Source organism: Nerophis ophidion, linkage group LG27, assembly GCF_033978795.1.
Source record: "Nerophis ophidion isolate RoL-2023_Sa linkage group LG27, RoL_Noph_v1.0, whole genome shotgun sequence".
Taxonomy (NCBI): domain Eukaryota; kingdom Metazoa; phylum Chordata; class Actinopteri; order Syngnathiformes; family Syngnathidae; genus Nerophis; species Nerophis ophidion.
In genome coordinates, this window is record NC_084637.1 from 10,562,184 (window position 1) to 10,581,653 (window position 19,470).

At 44.9% G+C, this 19,470-nt stretch overlaps 1 protein-coding gene across 4 annotated transcripts in view; it reads left to right on the forward strand.

Moving 5' to 3' along the window:
* LOC133544541 (receptor tyrosine-protein kinase erbB-4-like) overlaps window positions 1–19,470 on the forward strand; it is a 651,156-nt gene that overhangs the window by 492,966 nt on the left and 138,720 nt on the right. For all 4 annotated transcript variants that reach the window (XM_061889985.1, XM_061889988.1, XM_061889987.1 and 1 more), the window contains exons 14-15: window positions 14,488–14,581; window positions 17,491–17,645. In XM_061889985.1, the coding sequence (XP_061745969.1) occupies window positions 14,488–14,581; window positions 17,491–17,645 (249 nt within the window). The remainder of the gene's footprint in view (window positions 1–14,487; window positions 14,582–17,490; window positions 17,646–19,470) is intronic.

The window sequence follows — 19,470 nt, forward strand, 5'->3', positions numbered from 1 at the left end:
CATTATAAACATTGTGATGATGTGAGGAGCCCTCACGCCGATGACGTCATCGTCTGCTACACCAGTAAAGGCAAGGCTTTTTTATTAGCGACCAAAAGTTGAGAACTTTATTGTCGATGTTCTCTACTAAATAATTTCAGCAAAAATATGGCAATATCGCGAAATGATCAAGTATGACACATAGAATGGACCTGCTATCCCCGTTTGAATAAGAAAATCTAATTTCAGTAGGCCTTTAACATTAAATGGCTCCTTATCACCATCCATCCATCCATCCATCTTCTTCCGCTTATCCGAGGTAGGATCACGGGGGCAGCAGCTTAAGCAGGGATACCCAGACTTTCCTTTCCCCAGCCACTTCGTCCAGCTCTTCCCGGGGGATCCCGAGGCGTTCCCAGGCCAGCCGGGAGACATAGTCTTCCCAACGTGTCCTGGGTCTTCCCCGTGGCCTCCTACCGGTTGGACGTGCCCTAAACACCTCCCTAGAGAGACGTTCGGCTGGCATCCTGACCAGATGCCCGAACCACCTCATCTGGCTCCTCTCGATGTGGAGGAGCAGCGGCTTTACTTTGAGCTCCTCCCGGATGGCAGAGCTTCTCACCCTATCTCTAAGGGAGAGCCTCGCCACCCGCCGGAGGAAACTCATTTTTGCCGCTTGTACCCGTGATCTTATCCTTTCGGTCAAAACCCAAAGCTCATGACCATAGGTGAGGATGGGAACGTAGATCGACCGGTAAATTGAGAGTTTTGCCTTTCGGCCCAGGTCCTTCTTCACCACAACGGATCGATACAGCGTCCGCATTACTGAAGACGCCACTCTTCCCTCACTCGTGAACAAGACTCTGAGGTACTTGAACTCGTCAACTTGGGGCAGGATCTCCTCCCCAACCCGGAGATTGCACTCCGCCCTTTTCCAGGCGAGAACCATGGACCCGGACTTGGAGTCCTCCTTATCACTGCTCTGGTATATTTCAGCAATCAGAATCAGAAATATTTTTTTAACCCCCGAGGGGAAATTAAGATTTTCAGCACAATCCCATTCAAGAGCAGACAAACATTAAAGGGAGACAGAACAGGATCGCTGACGGGGGATATAGCTGTGGGGCGGTATAGCTCGGTTGGTAGAGCGGCCGTGCCAGCAATTTGAGGGTTGCAAGTTCGATCCCCGCTTCCGCCATCCTAGTCACTGCCGTTGTGTCCTTGGGCAAGACACTTTACCCACCCGCTCCCAGTGCCACCCACATTGGTTTTAATGTAACTTAGATATTGGGTTTCACTATGTAAAGCGCTTTGAGTCACTAGAGAAAAAAGCGCTATAGAAATATAATTCACTTCACTTCACGGGTCGGCCAATTTCCGACGCCCCTTACACAAAAGGTGAGAAACCGGTAAACGCAGGGAATGGGGTGGGGTGGGGGGGATATTTAGTTGAAGCCTGGGTCCCTGAGAGGGGGTCCAGAATGAGGCCAATGGAAAAAATGTCATACTCAAAGCACACATAAGCATGTGTGTAAGAGGTATACATCAAAGAACCCAAATGACATTCAAGACATTAAAAGAGCAGAGCTGATGCAACCAGCAATTTCTATATACAGCTACAAAAAATAAACAATGATTTAAAACATTTAAAACACATTTACACTGTGGTGGCCTCTGCGGTGTTCCACACGTTCGTCTGCTGGGGTTGGGGGAGCATGGCCAGAGAAAGGAGCAGACCCAACAAAGCAAACAAAAGAGCCGATTCCACCGTCAGCCGCCCACTAACTCTCAGCCAGTGTCCAGTCCGCGTGGATGAGCAAGGATGTGTCTTAAGGAGACCGAGGTGTCCGATTCCTGCTCATTCAGCCAAGACACTGTGAAGCTTGTCGGTCGCAGCGCTCAGTGCCAGCTCTGCATCTCCCTGTCTCTTCATCCGCATCTCCTCCATTCTCTCCAAACGAACTCTGGTGTGGCAGAGTCCCAGCAGCTGGTCTCCATTGCCAAAAGGCTGCCCGGGAGGCCGATCCAGAAGTTCACAAAAAAGCAGTGCAGAAGTCACAAAAGTGGCACCCCTTGTCCCACAGTCCCAAAGGCTCCCACACAAAAGCTGGAACAAAAATAAACACAGGAGGGAACACAAAAGGATGATACCAGAGCACAGAGCTCCTGCCAACAGTAGCGCCATCTTCCAAAGGCACAAAAACCGTCAAACATTTCAGGTGAGGATTCTAGATCGCAGTACTGCCTCTCCATTGTGCGTGAATTGGTATTAGTGTCATGCATTCGACTTGGTTGTGTGTTTTGGGTCATTGCCACGCTCCAAGACACATCCATGACCCCATCTTCAGGGTTCTGGCTTAGGCCAGGATGTTCTCATCCAAGATTCATGACACGGTTTCTTCATCTGGCCCTCAATGCTGTCAAGTCTTCTTGTATTCTAAGCAGGGAAACGGACCCAAAACATAACCTCCATGTTTGAGAGCAGTGACGGTGTTCTGGAGGTTATGTCCAACATTGTTCTGCCTCCAAACGTGCAAGGCCAGTCAGCTTTAATTAAGTTGCTCAAAAAGGTTGATTATGTCTCATTATTTATCAATCAATCAATCAATGTTTACTTATATAGCCCTAAATCACTAGTGTCTCAAAGGGCTGCACAAACCACCACGACATCCTCGGTAGGCCCACATAAGGGCAAGGAAAACTCACACCCAGTGGGACATCGGTGACAATAATGACCCAGTGGGACATCGGTGACAATGATGACTATGAGAACCTTGGAGAGGAGGAAAGCAGTGGATGTCGAGCGGGTCTAACATGATACTGTGAAAGTTCAATCCACAATGGATCCAACACAGTCGCGAGAGTCCAGTCCAAAGCGGATCCAACACAGCAGCGAGAGTCCCGTTCACAGCGGAGCCAGCAGGAAACCATCCCAAGCGGAGGCGGATCAGCAGCGCAGAGATGTCCCCAGCCGATACACAGGCAAGCAGTACATTGCCACCGGATGGGACCGGACCCCCTCCACAAGGGAGAGTGGGACATAGAAGAAAAAGAAAAGAAACTGCAGATCAACTGGTCTAAAAAGGGAGTCTATTTAAAGGCTAGAGTATACAAATGAGTTTTAAGGTGAGACTTAAATGCTTCTACTGAGGTGGCATCTCGAACTGTTACCCGGAGGGCATTCCAGAGTACTGGAGCCCGAACGGAAAACGCTCTATAGCCCGCAGACTTTTTTTGGGCTTTGGGAATCACTAATAAGCCGGAGTCTTTTGAACGCAGATTTCTTGCCGGGACATACGGTACAATACAATCGGCAAGATAGGATGGAGCTAGACCGTGTAGTATTTTATACGTAAGTAGTAAAACCTTAAAGTCACATCTTAAGTGCACAGGAAGCCAGTGCAGGTGAGCCAGTACAGGCGTAATGTGATCAAACTTTCTTGTTCTTATCAAAAGTCTAGCAGCCGCATTTTGTACCCGAAAATAATACGTTACAGTAGTCGAGGTGAGACATAACAAACGCATGGATAATGATCTCAGCGTCTTTAGTGGACAGAATGGAGCGAATTTTAGCGACATTACGGAGATGAAAGAAGGCCGTTTTAGTAACGCTTTTAATGTGTGCCTCAAAGGAGAGAGTTGGGTCGAAGATAACACCCCGATTCTTTACCGAGTCGCCTTGTTTAATTGTTTGGTTGTCAAATATTAGAGTTGTATTATTAAATAAAGTTCGGTGTCTAGCAGGACCGATAATCAGCATTTCCGTTTTTTTGGCGTTGAGTTGCAAAAAGTTAGCGGACATCCATTGTTTAATTTCATTAAGACACGCCTCCAGCTGACTACAATCTATATCCATCCATCCATCCATCCATCCATGTTCTACCGCTTATTCCCTTTGGGGTCGCGGGGGGCGCTGGTGCCTATCTCAGTTACTCTTTCAAATGTTCTTGTAATCAGATCATATTTTTATATTAGATGGAATCTTTGCCCGACATTTTTCGACTGTCATCTGCAGTCTTCGTCACAAGGGACACCTGACCACTGTGACGTGTTGCCTTTCAGCTGTTCTTATGTCAAGTCGACCTGGTTCCTTGATATAGCTCGACTGATCTTTTTTGATGAAATACAGGGCTCTATTCCATTGCACAGTTCCTACTTGCCAACCCTCCCGATTTTCCCGGGAAGCTTCCTGAATATCAGTGCCCCACGACCCATCAGGAGCAAGGTGTCATGTCTTTGTGATCATGTTTTGTTTAGTTGTGTTAGATTACTTCAAGACTCCATTAGTTCCTGTTTGTTCACTCCATTGTTTTGTTTCCGGGCTGTGTTGGCCCTGCGATGAGGTGGCGACTTGTCCAGGGTGTATGACGCCTTCCGCCCGATTGTAGCTGAGATAGGCACCAGCGACCCCAAAGGGGAATTAATGGAGAAAAATGGATGGATGGATGTTTTGTTTCCATGCCCACCAATCAGTTCACCTGTCCTCACGACTCACGCACCTGATTCATCTGAACTCACGCACCTGTTTTCAAGCACCACATCACTATTTAAGCCTGTAGTTGCCAGGCAGTCAGCCTGGCGACATCACATCCTCTACACACCCTTGCTCCATGCTTGATGATCCATGCTCTTTTCCCGTTCCCCGTAAGTTTTGTTATTCATGCCATAGTTTGCAAGTTTTATTTTACGTCCATAGTTTATGTTGTAGTAATAGTTTTGGTTCCTAGCCAAGTTTTTGTGCCTCCTCTGTGAGCGCCTTTCGTTTGTACCGTTTTTTTGAGTTATTAATTAAAAGATGTCCTTACATCCACGCCATGTCCGGTCCAGTCGCTTTGCAGCACGGGAAAACAAACAAAACCATAGTCCACGTCTTGACACAAGGAGTGAAGTGTCTTGCTCAAAGACACAAAGGCAGTTCTACTAACCGAGTCACATTCCATCACACAGGCAATTCATTTACGGTAATGAGGTGGGACCAATTTTTCCGGGAGACTCCCGAATTTCAGTGCCCCTCCCGAAAATCGTTTTCTTTTCGTACACCATTAGTAATGCAGTATGCCGTAACTACGAAACGTCATGACACGAGAACCGCATGTATATATATATATATATATATATATATATATATATATATATATATATATATATATATATATATATATATATTTGTTCTTTTTAACTTAAAGATTTCTCATGTGTCCTTGTTGTGCGTCATCATTGTTAATGAGAAAAGACACTAATTCCCATTAGTTTTTTACGTCTGTTGAATAAAACAAAGAAAGAACAAAAGGGAGAGAAGGAGCGCAAGGAGGGAAATGTCTGATGGTGTCCACTGAGGGTTGGGAGGGTGGATTAGGGAGCCGGTGAATGTGTTTAATTAAAAAAGTTTCTCTGGTGGGTTGGCTGCTTTTTTTTTTTTTTTCTTTCATTTTTGAGTTTTTGAGTGTATGAAGGCTAGCCACAGTCTTGTTTGAATTCTTGCTAAAACAGGGCTAATCCCTCATCAGTCTAGCCCAGCCCCCCCACCGGGGCCTTGGTGAAGGGGCCAATCATGGACGGCGACTCGGACTGAATGGAAATGACTTGAGAGAACACTGGTGCTCAGGACTTTGTCGCTTTCCTCCATGTCATTTCCTTTTTCATTCAACAAAAGAGATACTTTTGGCAGTATAGTGTATTTGGCCACCTACCTAGACTCATATGAACTTGAAGTACCATCCCGTTCCTAACCCAGAGAGTTAAATATGATGTCGGTCCAACTTTTACTGCTATTTAAGCTTCAACTCTTCTGGGAAGGCTGTCCACAAGGCTGCGGAGCGTGTTTATAGGAATTTTCGAGGTGTTCTATCGGATAGTGGTCAGGACTCTGTGCAGGCCAGTCAAGTTCATCCTCACCAGACTCTGTCACCCATGTCTTTGTGGATCTTGCTTTGTGCACAGGTGCACAGTCATGTTGGAAGAGGAAGGGGCCTTCTCCAAACTGTTCCCACAAGGTTGGGAGCATGGAATTGTCCAAAATGAGCATTCAAAGTTCCTTTCACTGGAACTAAGGGGCCAAGCCCAACTCCTAATTCCTCCTCCACCAAACTTCACACTCGGCACAATGCAGTCCGAAATGTACCGTTTTCTTAACCCATGCTCGTCCATCAGATTACCAGATGGAAAAGCGTGATTCATCACTCCAGATAATGTGTCTCCACTGCTCTACAGTCCAGTGGCGACGTGTTTTACACCACTGCATCCGACGCTTTGCATTGGACTTTGTGATGTATGGTTAAGATCAGGGGTGTCCAAACTTTTTTCCACTGAGGGCCGCACACTGAAAAATCAATGCAATACAATATATGTGAAAAAATAAACATTTAGACCTCCACTCAGGCTTGATCCCAGGGACTCCAAAGGATTTTGGTCAAAAAAATATTTAAAATGTATCATTTTTTATTATTGTTATTCAAGGTTTAAATCTCTATCAACATTAGGTCTATCTAAAGTTTTTAAAGATTTAAGTTGTATGCTCTTTTTGTTAAAGAAAATCCTGTTTTGTATGGAAAAAAAACACAAAATATGCAATAATTTCCCCCAATAGAATTTTAAAGTGAAATATTTGAGATTATAGAATAATTGAAGCCTTAAAAATGTCAACACATAACACCATTGATTTCAAGTTATTATTTTTTAGCAATGACACACACAATAAATCGCACTAAAAGTATTGGGGTTCCAAAAGGGTCCTACTCATTAAAAATTAAAAACTTTTTTTTTTTTTTTACTGTTTACTTTAAACACAATCGTCTTGAGATCAACTTCACATCCATCTGTCAATTATAACTTTTTTGTTATGTTTTTTTTTCTTATTAGGCCCTTCTTTAGAAAAAAAAACAACTTAGTTTTTTATATAGCAAACACAAAACATGCAACATTTTCCCCTAAAAATACCTCAAAGTGGAATATTTGATGTGATATTGATTTTGATTCATTATTATTTTTTTAAAGAAAATAACAGCCTGCTTGGCAGCTTTGTGTTATTAGAGTAAACATTGCAACATTTTTTTGTCACATTTCACCTATTTACTCTTTTATACCACTTTTTCTGTTTTTTATTAATTTAATCGTATTTTTATAATGTGCTTAGGGCCGTTAAAAAGGGCCATGGAAACCCCTTCAATTAAGCTCTGTGCGTTTTGTACGTGGGTAAATTAGAAGGTCCCATGAAGTTTGGAGCTCTGTAGCAACTGACTGTGCAGAAAGTCGGCACTATGCGCTTCAGCATCCGCCGACCCTTCTCTGTCAGTTTACGTGGCCTACCACTTCGCACTAAGTGCTTGATTAGGACACCTGGGTGATTAGGACACCTGATTCTGATCATTTGGATGGGTGGCCATACTTGCCAAACCTCCCGGAAGAAATTTTCTTCCGAAAAGCTCCCGAAATTCAGCCGGAACTGGAGGCCACGCCCCCTCCATCTCCATGCGGATATGAGTGGGGACAGCCTGTTTTCACGTCCGTTTTCCCATTTATAAACAGCTTGCCTGCCCAATCACATTACAACATCTACGGATTTTAATAAAAAAAACTGCATACACACGGAGACGAAGCAGAAGTGAATTATATTTATATAGCGCTTTTCTCTAGCGACTCAAAGCGCTTTACATAGTGAAACCCAATATCTAAGTTACATTTTATTTTTTTAAACCAGTGTGGGTGGCACTGGGAGCAGGTGGGTAAAGTGTCTTGCCCAAGGACACAAGGGCAGTGACTAGGATAGCGGAAGCGGGAATCGAACCTGCAACCCTCAAGTTGCTGACACGGCCGCTCTACCAACCAAGCTATACCGCCGAAGAACGACGCTGTCTGTAATAGAGTGATCTATGTTGTCTGTTGCCGTCTCCTGGTGAATGTTTGGCTATAGCGTTATGGCCGGGGTTGCTTTTTGATTGGCCAGTACGCAAATGGCAGAACAAAGGTTACTCAAATACTGAAAGGTAAGTGTTGTTGTTTTTTAAGTAACCAGCAAGCACAGTACAGTGAGTATAACTGTGTTTTTATTACTGTGTATTTGATAGGGGCCGTCTGAAATTCAACTATTTCTTTTATTTATATATATATATATAGGGCTTCACGGTGGAAGAGGGGTTAGTGCGTCTGCCTCACAATACGAAGGTCCTGGGTTCAAATCCAGGCTCGGGATCTTTCTGTGTGGAGTTTGCATGTTCTCCCCGTGACTGCGTGGGTTCCCTCCGGGTACTCCGGCTTCCTCCCACTTCCAAAGACATGCACCTGGGGATAGGTTGATTGGCAACACTAAATTGGCCCTAGTGTGTGAATGTGAGTGTGAATGTTGTCTGTCTATCTGTGTTGGCCCTGCGATGAGGTGGCGACTTGTTCAGGGTGTACCCCGCCTTCCGCCCGATTGTAGCTGAGATAGGCGCCAGCGCCCCCCGCGACCCCAAAAGGGAATAAGCGGTAGTAAATGGATGGATGGATATATATATATAATAAAATATATATATATATATATATATATATAAAAAAAAAATATATATATATATATTAAAAAAAATATATATATATATATATAATACAATAAATATATATATATATATATATAATAAAATAAATATATATAGCTAGGATTCACTGAAGGTCAAGTATTTCATACATATATATATATATATATATATATATATATAATACTCCTCCCCTCTTAACCATGCCCCCCACCCCAACCTTGCCCCCAACCACGCCTCCGCCCAACCCCTGACCACGCCCCTCACCCCCCACCTCCCAAAATCGGAGGTCTCAAGGTTGGCAAGTATGCTCGGAACCCTTTTCCAAAGCATTCCACTACATGCAGATTTCAGGGGAGAAACACTGTTTAGGGAAAGAGACACATTTTTAAAGAGCAGCGGAAGGTTCCTTTCGACTAGAAAGTATGGATAATAAACATGAATAAAAAGTCTGAGACGAGCCACTGCGATTGTAATAAACTATCAGAATCACAGCATAAAAGCGAGCGCTTTTATTTTCCCTTCCATTATTCTTTAACGAGACACGGTTGGACTTTTGAGTCTCTAATCCTTTTACTTTAAGTGCCGGCATAACCCAAATAACATAAATAAAAGGATTTTGTTGAGTCCCTCGTCTGAGAATGCCGCCATAATCAGCCCTCCGCTGTGAGGAAGGTGGCTTGTTTTACAGCCTTGCCAGTTTTCCCACACAGGGTGTCCGTCAGCTGATCGATCGCTCTGATGAGGGAAGTGTTTTTGATCGAGGGCGGTTGTTATTGACAGCTGAAGGGTTCCTCTCGCCGCTTCAAAAAAAAAAAAAAGGGACGATAAACGCGCGGGTTTGCACACAAACAAGGACATTTATGGATTGAGTGATTATGCACACGAGGCCGAATTTAGCAGCATTTATTGTGGCGCCGCCCCTGCTGTTGTGATTACAGCAAGTAGACCACGGGTCTCAAAATTGCGGCTATTCTGCGGCCCCCAACTTGATATGAAAGCTTAACGTTAGTGTGGCCCGCGAGTTTTATATAAATGGCGCTTGACAGCATTGTGTGCGGAGCTGAAAGAATCTACCAATCACGGTGTGGTATATGGCTCTCGAGGGCCAAACATTGACACCACTTGCGTGATGCAAGCAGAAAAACATTTTTCCGCTTTTCCACTAGACCCACAAGCGCGCTTCCTCCCTAAATCCCTCCCTCCCTCCCTCGCCCGCTTGCTCGCTGTCTCGCTCTCTGTCACTGTGTGTGTGTCTCTCTCACTCGCTCTCTCGGACCCCAGCGCTAACCCTAACCCAAAATGGCTCTTTCAACGTTCTGGGTTGCCTACCCCTGCTTTAGTGGAAAAGCGGAAAATGAATGAAAGCGACAAAAACGTTGCCAAGGAGACGAGAGTTTTCATTCATCCATCCATCATCTTCCGCTTATCCGAGGTCGGGTCGCGGGGGCAGCAGCCTAAGCAGGGAAACCCAGACTTCCCTCTCCCCAGCCACTTCGTCTAGCTCTTCCCGGGGGATCCCGAGGCGTTCCCAGGCCAGCCGGGAGACATAGTCTTCCCAACGTGTCCTGGGTCTTCCCCGTGGCCTCCTGCCGGTTGGACGTGCCCTAAACATCCCCCTAGGGAGGCGTTCAGGTGGCATCCTGACCAGATGCCCGAGCCACCTCATCTGGCTCCTCTCGTTATGGAGGAGCAGCGGCTTTACTTTGAGCTCCTCCCGGATGGCAGAGCTTCTCACCCTATCTCTAAGGGAGAGCCCCGCCACCCGGCGGAGGAAACTTATTTCGGCCGCTTGTACCCGTGATCTTATCCTTTCGGTCATGACCCAAAGCTCATGACCATAGGTGAGGATGGGAACGTAGATCGACCGGTAAATTGAGAGCTTTCCCTTCCGGCTCAGCTCCTTCTTCACCACAACAGATCGATACAACTGAAGACGCCGCACCGATCCGCCTGTCGATCTCACGATCCACTCTTCCCTCACTCGTGAACAAGACTCCTAGGTACTTGAACTCCTCCACTTGGGGCAGGGTCTCCTCCCCAACCCGGAGATGGCACTCCACCCTTTTCCGGGCGAGAACCATGGACTCGGACTTGGAGGTGCTGATTCTCATTCCAGGTCACTTCACACCTTAGAACCGATCCAGTGAGAGCTGAAGATCCCGGGCAGATGAAGCCATCAGGACCACATCATCTGCAAAAAGCAGAGACCTAATCTCGTGGCCACCAAACCGGAACCCTTCAACGCCTTGACTGCACCTAGAAATTCTGTCCATTAAAGTTATGAACAGAATCGGTGACAAAGGACAGCCTTGGCGGAGTCCAACCCTCACTGGAAACGTGTCCGACTTACTGCCAGCAATGCGGACCAAGCTCTGGCACTGATCGTACAGGGAGCGGACCGCCACACCGCGACACCCGTCCGTCAGTAATAACAGTCCCCGATAACCTGGACCAATTCAAACCGTTATTTATTTTTTTATTATTGTGTTCAGTGGCCTAGTGGTTAGAGTGAGATCGGTAGGTCGTGAGTTCAAACCCCGGCCGAGTCATACCAAAGACTATAAAAATGGGACCCATTACCTCCCTGCTTGGCACTCAGTATTAAAGGTTGGAATTGGGGGTTAAAGGCCTACTGAAACCCACTACTACCGACCACACAGTCTGATTGTTTATATATCAATGATGAAATATTAACATTGCAACACATGCCAATACGGCCGGTTTAGTTTACTAAATTACAATTTTAAATTTCCCGCGAAGTGTCATGTTGAAAACGTCGCGGTATGTTTGACGTCACCGGTTGTAGCGGACATTATCCGAGCTATAAGTAGTCTGCTTTAATCGCATAATTACACAGTATTCTGGACATCGGTGTTGCTGAATCTTTTTGCAATTTGTTCAATTAATAATGGAGAAATCAAAGTAGAAAGATGGAGCTGGGAAGCTTTTAGCCTTTAGCCACAAAAACACAGCCGGTGTTTCCTTGTTTAAAATTCCCGAAGATGAAGCTTTACTATGGATCAGAGCGGTCAAGCGAACATGGATCCCGACTACATGTCAACCGGCAGTTTTCGGTGAGAAAATTTTGGTAATAAGTTGCCTCCTACCGGAGACATCAGTGGAGCTTCCGTCCTGCTGCAGCTTTTTGACTTCCCTCAGAGACTCTGGCGTCAACACACCCGTGGCCACACCCCTCCGACTTTCAGGTACTATTTAATCTCACTAAAACATTAGCAACACAATGGACAGATAAGGGATTTTCCAGAATTATCCTAGTAAATGTGTCTAATAACATCTGAATCGCTCCCACTGCAATCGCCTTTTCTTTTTCTCTATTCCTTCACTCTAAATTTCCTCATCCACAAATCTTTCATCCTCACTCAAATTAATGGGGAAATTGTCGCTTTCTCGGTCCGGATAGCTCTAGCTGCTGCTGGCTATGATTGTTAACAATGTGAGGATGTGAGGAGCCCTACAACCTGTGACGTCACACGCACATAGTCTGCTACTTCCGCTACAGGCAAGGCTTTTTTATTAGCGACCAAAAGTTGCCAACTTTATCGTCGATGTTCTCTACTAAATCCTTTCAGCAAAAATATGGCAATATCGCGAAATGATCAAGTAAGACACATAGAATGGACCTGTTATCCCCGTTTAAATGAGAAAATCTCATTTCAGTATGCCTTTAAATCACCAAAAATGATTCCCGAGCGTGGCACCGCTGCTGCTCACTGCTCCCCTCACCTACCAGGGGGTGATCAAGGGTGATGGGTCGAATGCAGAGAATAATTTCGCCACACCTAGTGTGTGTGTGACAGTGATACTTTAACATTAATTTACATTGCCTCACACATTGTTGCTGACTGGAGAAATTGAATTATCATTGTTATTACTGATTTATTTACTTAATTATTTTGTTCATTTATATTTTCATTATATTTTGTGTTGAAAATAAAAATAAAGACATTTAAAACATTTTGTTTTAATAAATCCTTTCTTTCGGCCCAGCCCTCACCCAGTTTCTGCATCCAGTGGCCCCCACGTAAATTGAGTTTGAGACCCCTGATGTAGACCCAATATTTGCCTTGAGAAATGGAAAAACAGAACCATCGTGAACTGCATCTCTCTACGCCAGTGTTTGTCAACCTTTTTCCAGCCAAGGCTTTTTTTTTTTTTTTTTACATTGAAAAAATGCGGAGGCACACCACCAGCAGAAAACATTAAAAAAATTAACTCAGCAGCAGATAGTGACAATAAAAAGTTGTTTTCGCAATTGTTGGATATGACTCTAAACCAGGCCTGGAGGAATTATTTGGACTGGAGGACCAAATTTAGAGAAAAAAATGTGTTTGGAGGGCCGGTATATCTGATTATTAGGAACACCAATACAAAACCTTACAATAATGCTTATTGAATGCTAAAAAAGGTTATGTTATGAAAACGGAATACAATGATTTGCAAATATTTTTCAACCCATATTCAGTTAAATATGTTACAAAGACAACATATTTGATGTTCAAACTGATGAACATTTTTTTTTTTTGCAAATGATCATTAACATTAGAATTTGATGTCAGCAACACGTGACAAAAAAGTTGAGAAAGTTGGCAATACATACTGAAAAAGTTGAGGAATGCTCATCAAACACTTATTTGGAACATCCCACAGGTGTGCAGGCTAATTGGGAACAGGTGGGTGCCATGATTGGGTATAAAAACAGCTTCCCAAAAAATGCTCAGTCTTTCACAAGAAAGGATGGGGGCGAGGTACACCCCTTTGTCCACAACTGCGTGAGCAAATAGTCAAACAGTTTAAGAACAACGTTTTTCAAAGTGCAATTGCAAGAAATTTAGGGATTTCAACATCTACGGTCCATAATATCATCAAAAGGTTCAGAGAACCTGGAGAAATAACTCCACGTAAGCAGAATGGCCGGAAACCAACATTGGATGACCGTGACCTTCGATCCCTGTATCAAAAACCGACATCAATCTCTAAAGGATATCACCACATGGGCTGCGGAACACTTCAGAAAACCACTGTCACTAAATATAGTTTGTCGCTACATCTGTAAGCGCAAGTCAAAGCTCTACTATGCAAAGCGAAAGCCATTTATCAACAACACCCAGAAACGCCGCCGGCTTCTCTGGGCCTGACATCATCTAAGATGGACTGATGCAAAGTGGAAAAGTGTTCTGTGGTCTGACGAGTCCACATTTCTAATTATTTTTGTAAATATTCGACTTTGTGTCATCCGGACCAAAGGGGAAGCGAACCATCCAGACTAAATTATCGACGCAAAGTTCAAAAGCCAGCATCTGTGATTTGCCAATCATTCTATTCCGTTTATATTTACATCCTACACAATTTCCCAACTCGTATGGAAACGGGGTTTGTTTAACCCAAATGGGTGAAATGACATATACTGTAATCTCTCACACTGCTCTACACAGTGTCTCAACTTGCTATTTTCTGCAAAGAAAAAAGTGATCTGTACTCGTGCTCACCATACCCCCCTACCCCCCTTCACCCCTAATCAAATGCCAGCCTCTCCCTGGTGTATTCGCCTCCCCTCGTGCTCTCCCTCCAGCTACGACGCCTCCCCCGGCGCATCCCTTTGTGTTTGCTGCGGTTTAAAAAGCTGTTCATTATTCATAGGCCTTTTTCTCCTTCCGCCTATTGACCATTGTGCGCCTTTAACTTGATCAAATAGTCGGTGGCGGAATGCTGCCCTCCGATGCCCTCGAACGGAGGGCACTCTGACAACCGCCGCAATTAAAAGTCCGGGAGGCAAGCGTGAGTAAATGAAGGTTGATCTTTGCTTTCTGGCCGCCTCGTAGCATGTTGGTTTAAATCAAAAGGCTCCTATGTACGACTGGTGCTCATGTGCGCGCACTGTACTTGAAAATCCCTGCTCAGCGTGCTCTTAATCAATATTTCAACAGGCTCTTAAATCTATTATACATGCATCTCAATCTCTTCCCCTTCTCTCTACCAGGGAGCTGCGCGAATTCGCCAATGGATCCGTGTGTCTGCAGTGTGATAGCCAGTGTGAGAGGATGGACGGGAACGCCATGACTTGTGTCGGCCAGGTAACAAATACCTCGTGGAAGACTTCAAAGCAGCTTTGGCTACACATATTAAAGCCAGATGAATGTATGGAAATTAAATGCTCAATCAGATTAGTTACGGCTTTTCTGTTAAGTCTTGTGTTTGTCTGTTAAATATCAATGTCCCCTTCGAGTATTACAGTCATGGTCAACACGTTTGCTCGGAGAGGGGAAAACAATGTGGAAAATGAAAACCGTGGCAATGTTGACCTCATGTATGATTAAAGGCCTACTGAAATGAGATTTTCTTATTCAAACGGGGATATCAGGTCCATTCTATGTGTCATACTTGATAATTTCGCGATATTGCCATATTTTTGCTTAAAGGATTTAGTAGAGAACATCCACGATAAAGTTCGCAACTTTTGGTCGCTAAAGAAAAAAGCCTTGCCTGTACCGGAAGTAGCAGACGATGTGCGCGTGACGTCACGGGTTGTGGAGCTCCTCGCATCCTCACATTGTTTATAATCATAGCCACTAGCAGCAAGAGCAATTTGGACCGAGAAAGCGACGATTTCCCCATTAATTTGAACGAGGATGAAAGATTTGTGGATGAGGAAAGTTAGAGTGAAGCACTAAAAAAACTAAAAAAAAAAGGTGACGGCAGTGTGAGCGATTCAGATGTTATTAGACACATTTACTAGGATAATTCTGGAAAATCCCTTAACTGCTTATTATGTTGATAGTGTCTTAGTGAGATTATAAAGTCATACCTGAAAGTCTGAGGGCTGCGGTGAACGCCAGTGTCTCTGAGAGAAGCCAATGGAGGAGCCAAGATCACATTTGCCTTTTTGACAGCTGCAGGAGGAGGTCGCATTATCCACTCAAGTCTTCGGTAAGAGCCGACTTAATATCACAATTTTCCCATCCAAAAACTTGCTGGTTGACGTAGAGAAACATGTTCGCTTGACCGCTCTGTGTTAAAGCTTCACAACAAACAAAGAAACACCGGCTGTGTTTCGGTTGCTAAAGGCAACTGCAATCCACCGCTTTCCACCAACAGCATTCTTCTTTGACGTCTCCATTATTAATTGAACAAACTGCAAAAGATTCATCAACACAGATTTCCAAATTACTGTGTAATTATGCGATGAAAAGAGACGACTTTTAGCCATAAGTGCTGCTGGGCCAATATGTCCCCTCGAACCCGAGACGTCACAAACACGCGTCATCATTCCGTGACGTTTTCAACAGGAAACTCCGCGGAAAATTTAAAATTGCAATTTAGTAAACTAAAAAGGCCGTATTGGCATGTGTTGCAATGTTAATATTTCATCATTGATATATAAACTATCAGACTGTGTGGTCGGTAGTAGTGGGTTTCAGTAGGCCTTTAAAGCCAGATGAATGTATGGAAATGAAATGCTCGGTCAGATTAGTTACGGCTTTTCTGTTAAGTCTTGTCTTTGTCTGTTAAATATGAATTCCCCCTTCGAGCATTACAGCCATGGTCAACACGTTTGCTCAGAGGGGGGAAAACATTGCGGAAAATGGAGACCGTGGCAATGTCGACTTCATGTATGATTAAACAAACTACGCACATGGGCTGGATTTACCATTCGATTTGCTATATACAGTTGTGGTCAAAAGTTTACATCAGGCATCACCAACGCGGTGCCCGCAGGCACCAGGTAGCCCGTAAGGACCAGATGAGTCGCCCGCTGGTCTGTTCTAAAAATAGCTCAAATAGCAGCACTTACCAGTGAGCTGCCTCTATTTTTTAAATTGTATTTATTTACTAGCAAGCTGGTCACGCTTTGCTGGACATTTTTAATTGTGAAGTGAATTATATTTATATAGCGCTTTTCTCTAGTGACTCAAAGCGCTTTACATAGTGAAACCCAATATCTAAGTTACATTTAAACCAGTGTGGGTGGCACTGGGAGCGGGTGGGTAAAGTGTCTTGCCCAAAGACACAACGGCAGTGACTAGGATGGCGGAAGCGGGAATCGAACCTGCAACCCTGAAGTTGCTGGCACGGCCGCTCTACCAACCGAGCTATGTCTCTAAGAGAGACAAAACTCAAATAGAATTTGAAAATCCAAGAAAATATTTTAAAGACTCGTTTAAATAATTTCATTTATTTTTTTTTACTTTGCTTGTTATAACTTTCGAAAAGACAATTTTAGAGAAAAAAATATCATGGGTGCTGGAGGTGATGTTGCCAGGACGAAGAACAGAAACAGACAGGCTTAAATAATACTGTGGTGATTAGTGAAAACAGGTGTGCGAGTGCAAAACGTGAGACAGGTGCGTGACTTGAGGACAAGGTGAAAACTAAGGAGTTGCTATGGTAACAAAACAAACCAGGAAGTGCAAAAACAGGAACTGAGTGTCCAAAAAAACAAAACATAATCACACAGACATGACAAAAACTACACGTTCTTGATAGTTTTTTTAATGAGACGCTTTGGGCCCCAGGGCCTGTGGTCTCCTGACGGTGAGTCCGTCACTGCTTCTGGATGAATGTGTCGTACAGGGATGACGCTTTCCATTTTCCGACGTTGAATGCACAATTCTAAAAACACACACGTCTTATAGATTCATGACCCCTCTGCAGCTGAGCTTGTTCCGTTTTACCAGTCGCCATCCCAGTGCGCTACTCCACACCTTCTGATTGTGTTGATTGCCGCGTTTAACATAGGGCTGCGCTGGAATACAGTTCGGGCAATTTGCGCTCGGCATGTTATAAATCATACGCCCCGGCAGCCACATTAGCCATGACAGGAAGTGAGCATGTTAACAGGATTTGCCAGGTGTGTGTTCAATTCCGCCATGTTGTACTTCATTCTTTTCCTTGTGGAACACTTTTGCAGTCTGTTTCCTGGCTGGTTTCTTTCACCTTTCTGATCATCGTTTTGTTTTTCCATTTCATCGTCGGGGTCTCCCAGGGTCCGGACCAGTGTGTTAAGTGCCTCCACTTCAAAGATGGGCCTAACTGTGTGGAGAAATGCCCTGACGGCCTGCAGGGGGCGAACAGTTTCATCTTTAAATACGCCAAGGCCAACAACGAGTGCCACCCTTGCCACGCCAACTGCACCCAGGGGTAAGAGAGCCTTGTTGTATACTAATGAAGGTCTGACTTTATGAGATTTACACGGACCCATCCCTAGTTTCAGCACCATTTTGACCAGGTTAGGGTTGTACGGTATGCCGGTATTAGTATAGTACCGCGATACTAATGAATCATATTCGGTACTATACCGCCTCTAAAAACTACTGGTCCCACACCTGTAGTCTAGGCTATCCATCCATCCATCCATCATCTTCCGCTTATCCGAGGTCGGGTCGCGGGGGCAGCAGCCTAAGCAGGGAAGCCCAGACTTCCCTCTCCCCAGCCACTTCATCCAGCTCTTCCCGGGGGATCCCGAGGCGTTCCCAGGCCAGCCGGGAGATATAGTCTTCCCAACGTGTCCTGGGTCTTCCCCGTGGCCTCCTACCGGTTGGACGTGCCCTAAACACCTCCCTAGGGAGGCGTTCGGGTGGCATCCTGACCAGATGCCCGAGCCACCTCATCTGGCTCCTCTCGATATGGAGCAGCAGCGGCTTTACTTTGAGTTCCTCCCGGATGGCAGAGCTTCTCACCCTATCTCTAAGGGAGAGCCCCGCCACACGGCGGAGGAAACTCATTTCGGCCGCTTGTACCCGTGATCTTATCCTTTCGGTCATGACCCAAAGCTCATGACCATAGGTGATGATGGGAACGTAGATCGACCGGTAAATTGAGAGCTTTGTCTTCCGGCTCAGCTCCTTCTTCACCACAACGGATCGATACAACGTCCGCATTACTGAAGATTCCGCACCGATCCGCCTGTCGATCTCACGATCCACTCTTCACCCACTCATGAACAAGACTCCTAGGTACTTGAACTCCTCCACTTGGGGCAGGGTCTCCTCCTCAACCTGGAAATGGCACTCCACCCTTTTCCGGGCGAGAACCATGGACTCGGACTTGGAGGTGCTGATTCTCATTCCAGGTCGCTTCACACTCGGCTGAGAACCGATCCAGTGAGAGCTGAAGATCCCGGCCAGATGAAGCCATCAGGACCACATCATCTGCGAAAAGCAGAGACCTAATCCCGCTGCCACCAAACCGGAACCCCTCAACGCTTTGACTGCGCCTAGAAATTCTGTCCAGGCTAGGCTAGTGGTTCTCAACCTTTTTTCATTGATGTTCCCCCTGTGAAATTTTTTTTAATTCAAATACCCCCTAATCCAGGGGTGTCAAACTCAAATACAGAGTGGGCCAAAATTTAAAACCGAACAAAGCCGCGGGCCAAGGTTGAACAAATTAACCTTTTAATAGGGACCCAAACAAGTTTTGCATTGAATATTGAACAAGCAAGGCTTGTAGAACTTTATAATGACAAGCAAAATAGAGTTTCAAATTATAATAATAATAATTAAAAAATATCAATGTCATATCAAATAAAATGTAAATAAAAATTGGGGGGGGGGGTGGAGTTTGGTGGTAGCAGAGTGTATATTGTAGCGTCCTGGAAGAGTTAGTGCTCCAAGGGGTTCTGGGTATTTCTTCCGTTGTGTTTATGTTATGTTACAGTGCGGATGTTCTCCCAAAATGTGTTTGTCATTCTTGTTTGGTGTGGGTTCACAGTGTGGCGCATATTTGTAACAGTGTTAAAGTTGTTTATACGGCCACCCTCAGTGTGACCTGTATGGCTGTTGACCAAGTATGCATTGCATTCACTTGTGTGTGTTAAAGCCGCACGTTGTTTGTATGGCTGAAAAGCGGACGTGACGGTAGGCTGTAGAGGACGCTAAAGGCATTGCCTTCAAGACACACCCCCAATATTGTTGTCCGGGTGAACTTTAACTCCTCCCACTTGATCTTTCCTAGTTACCGATCAACC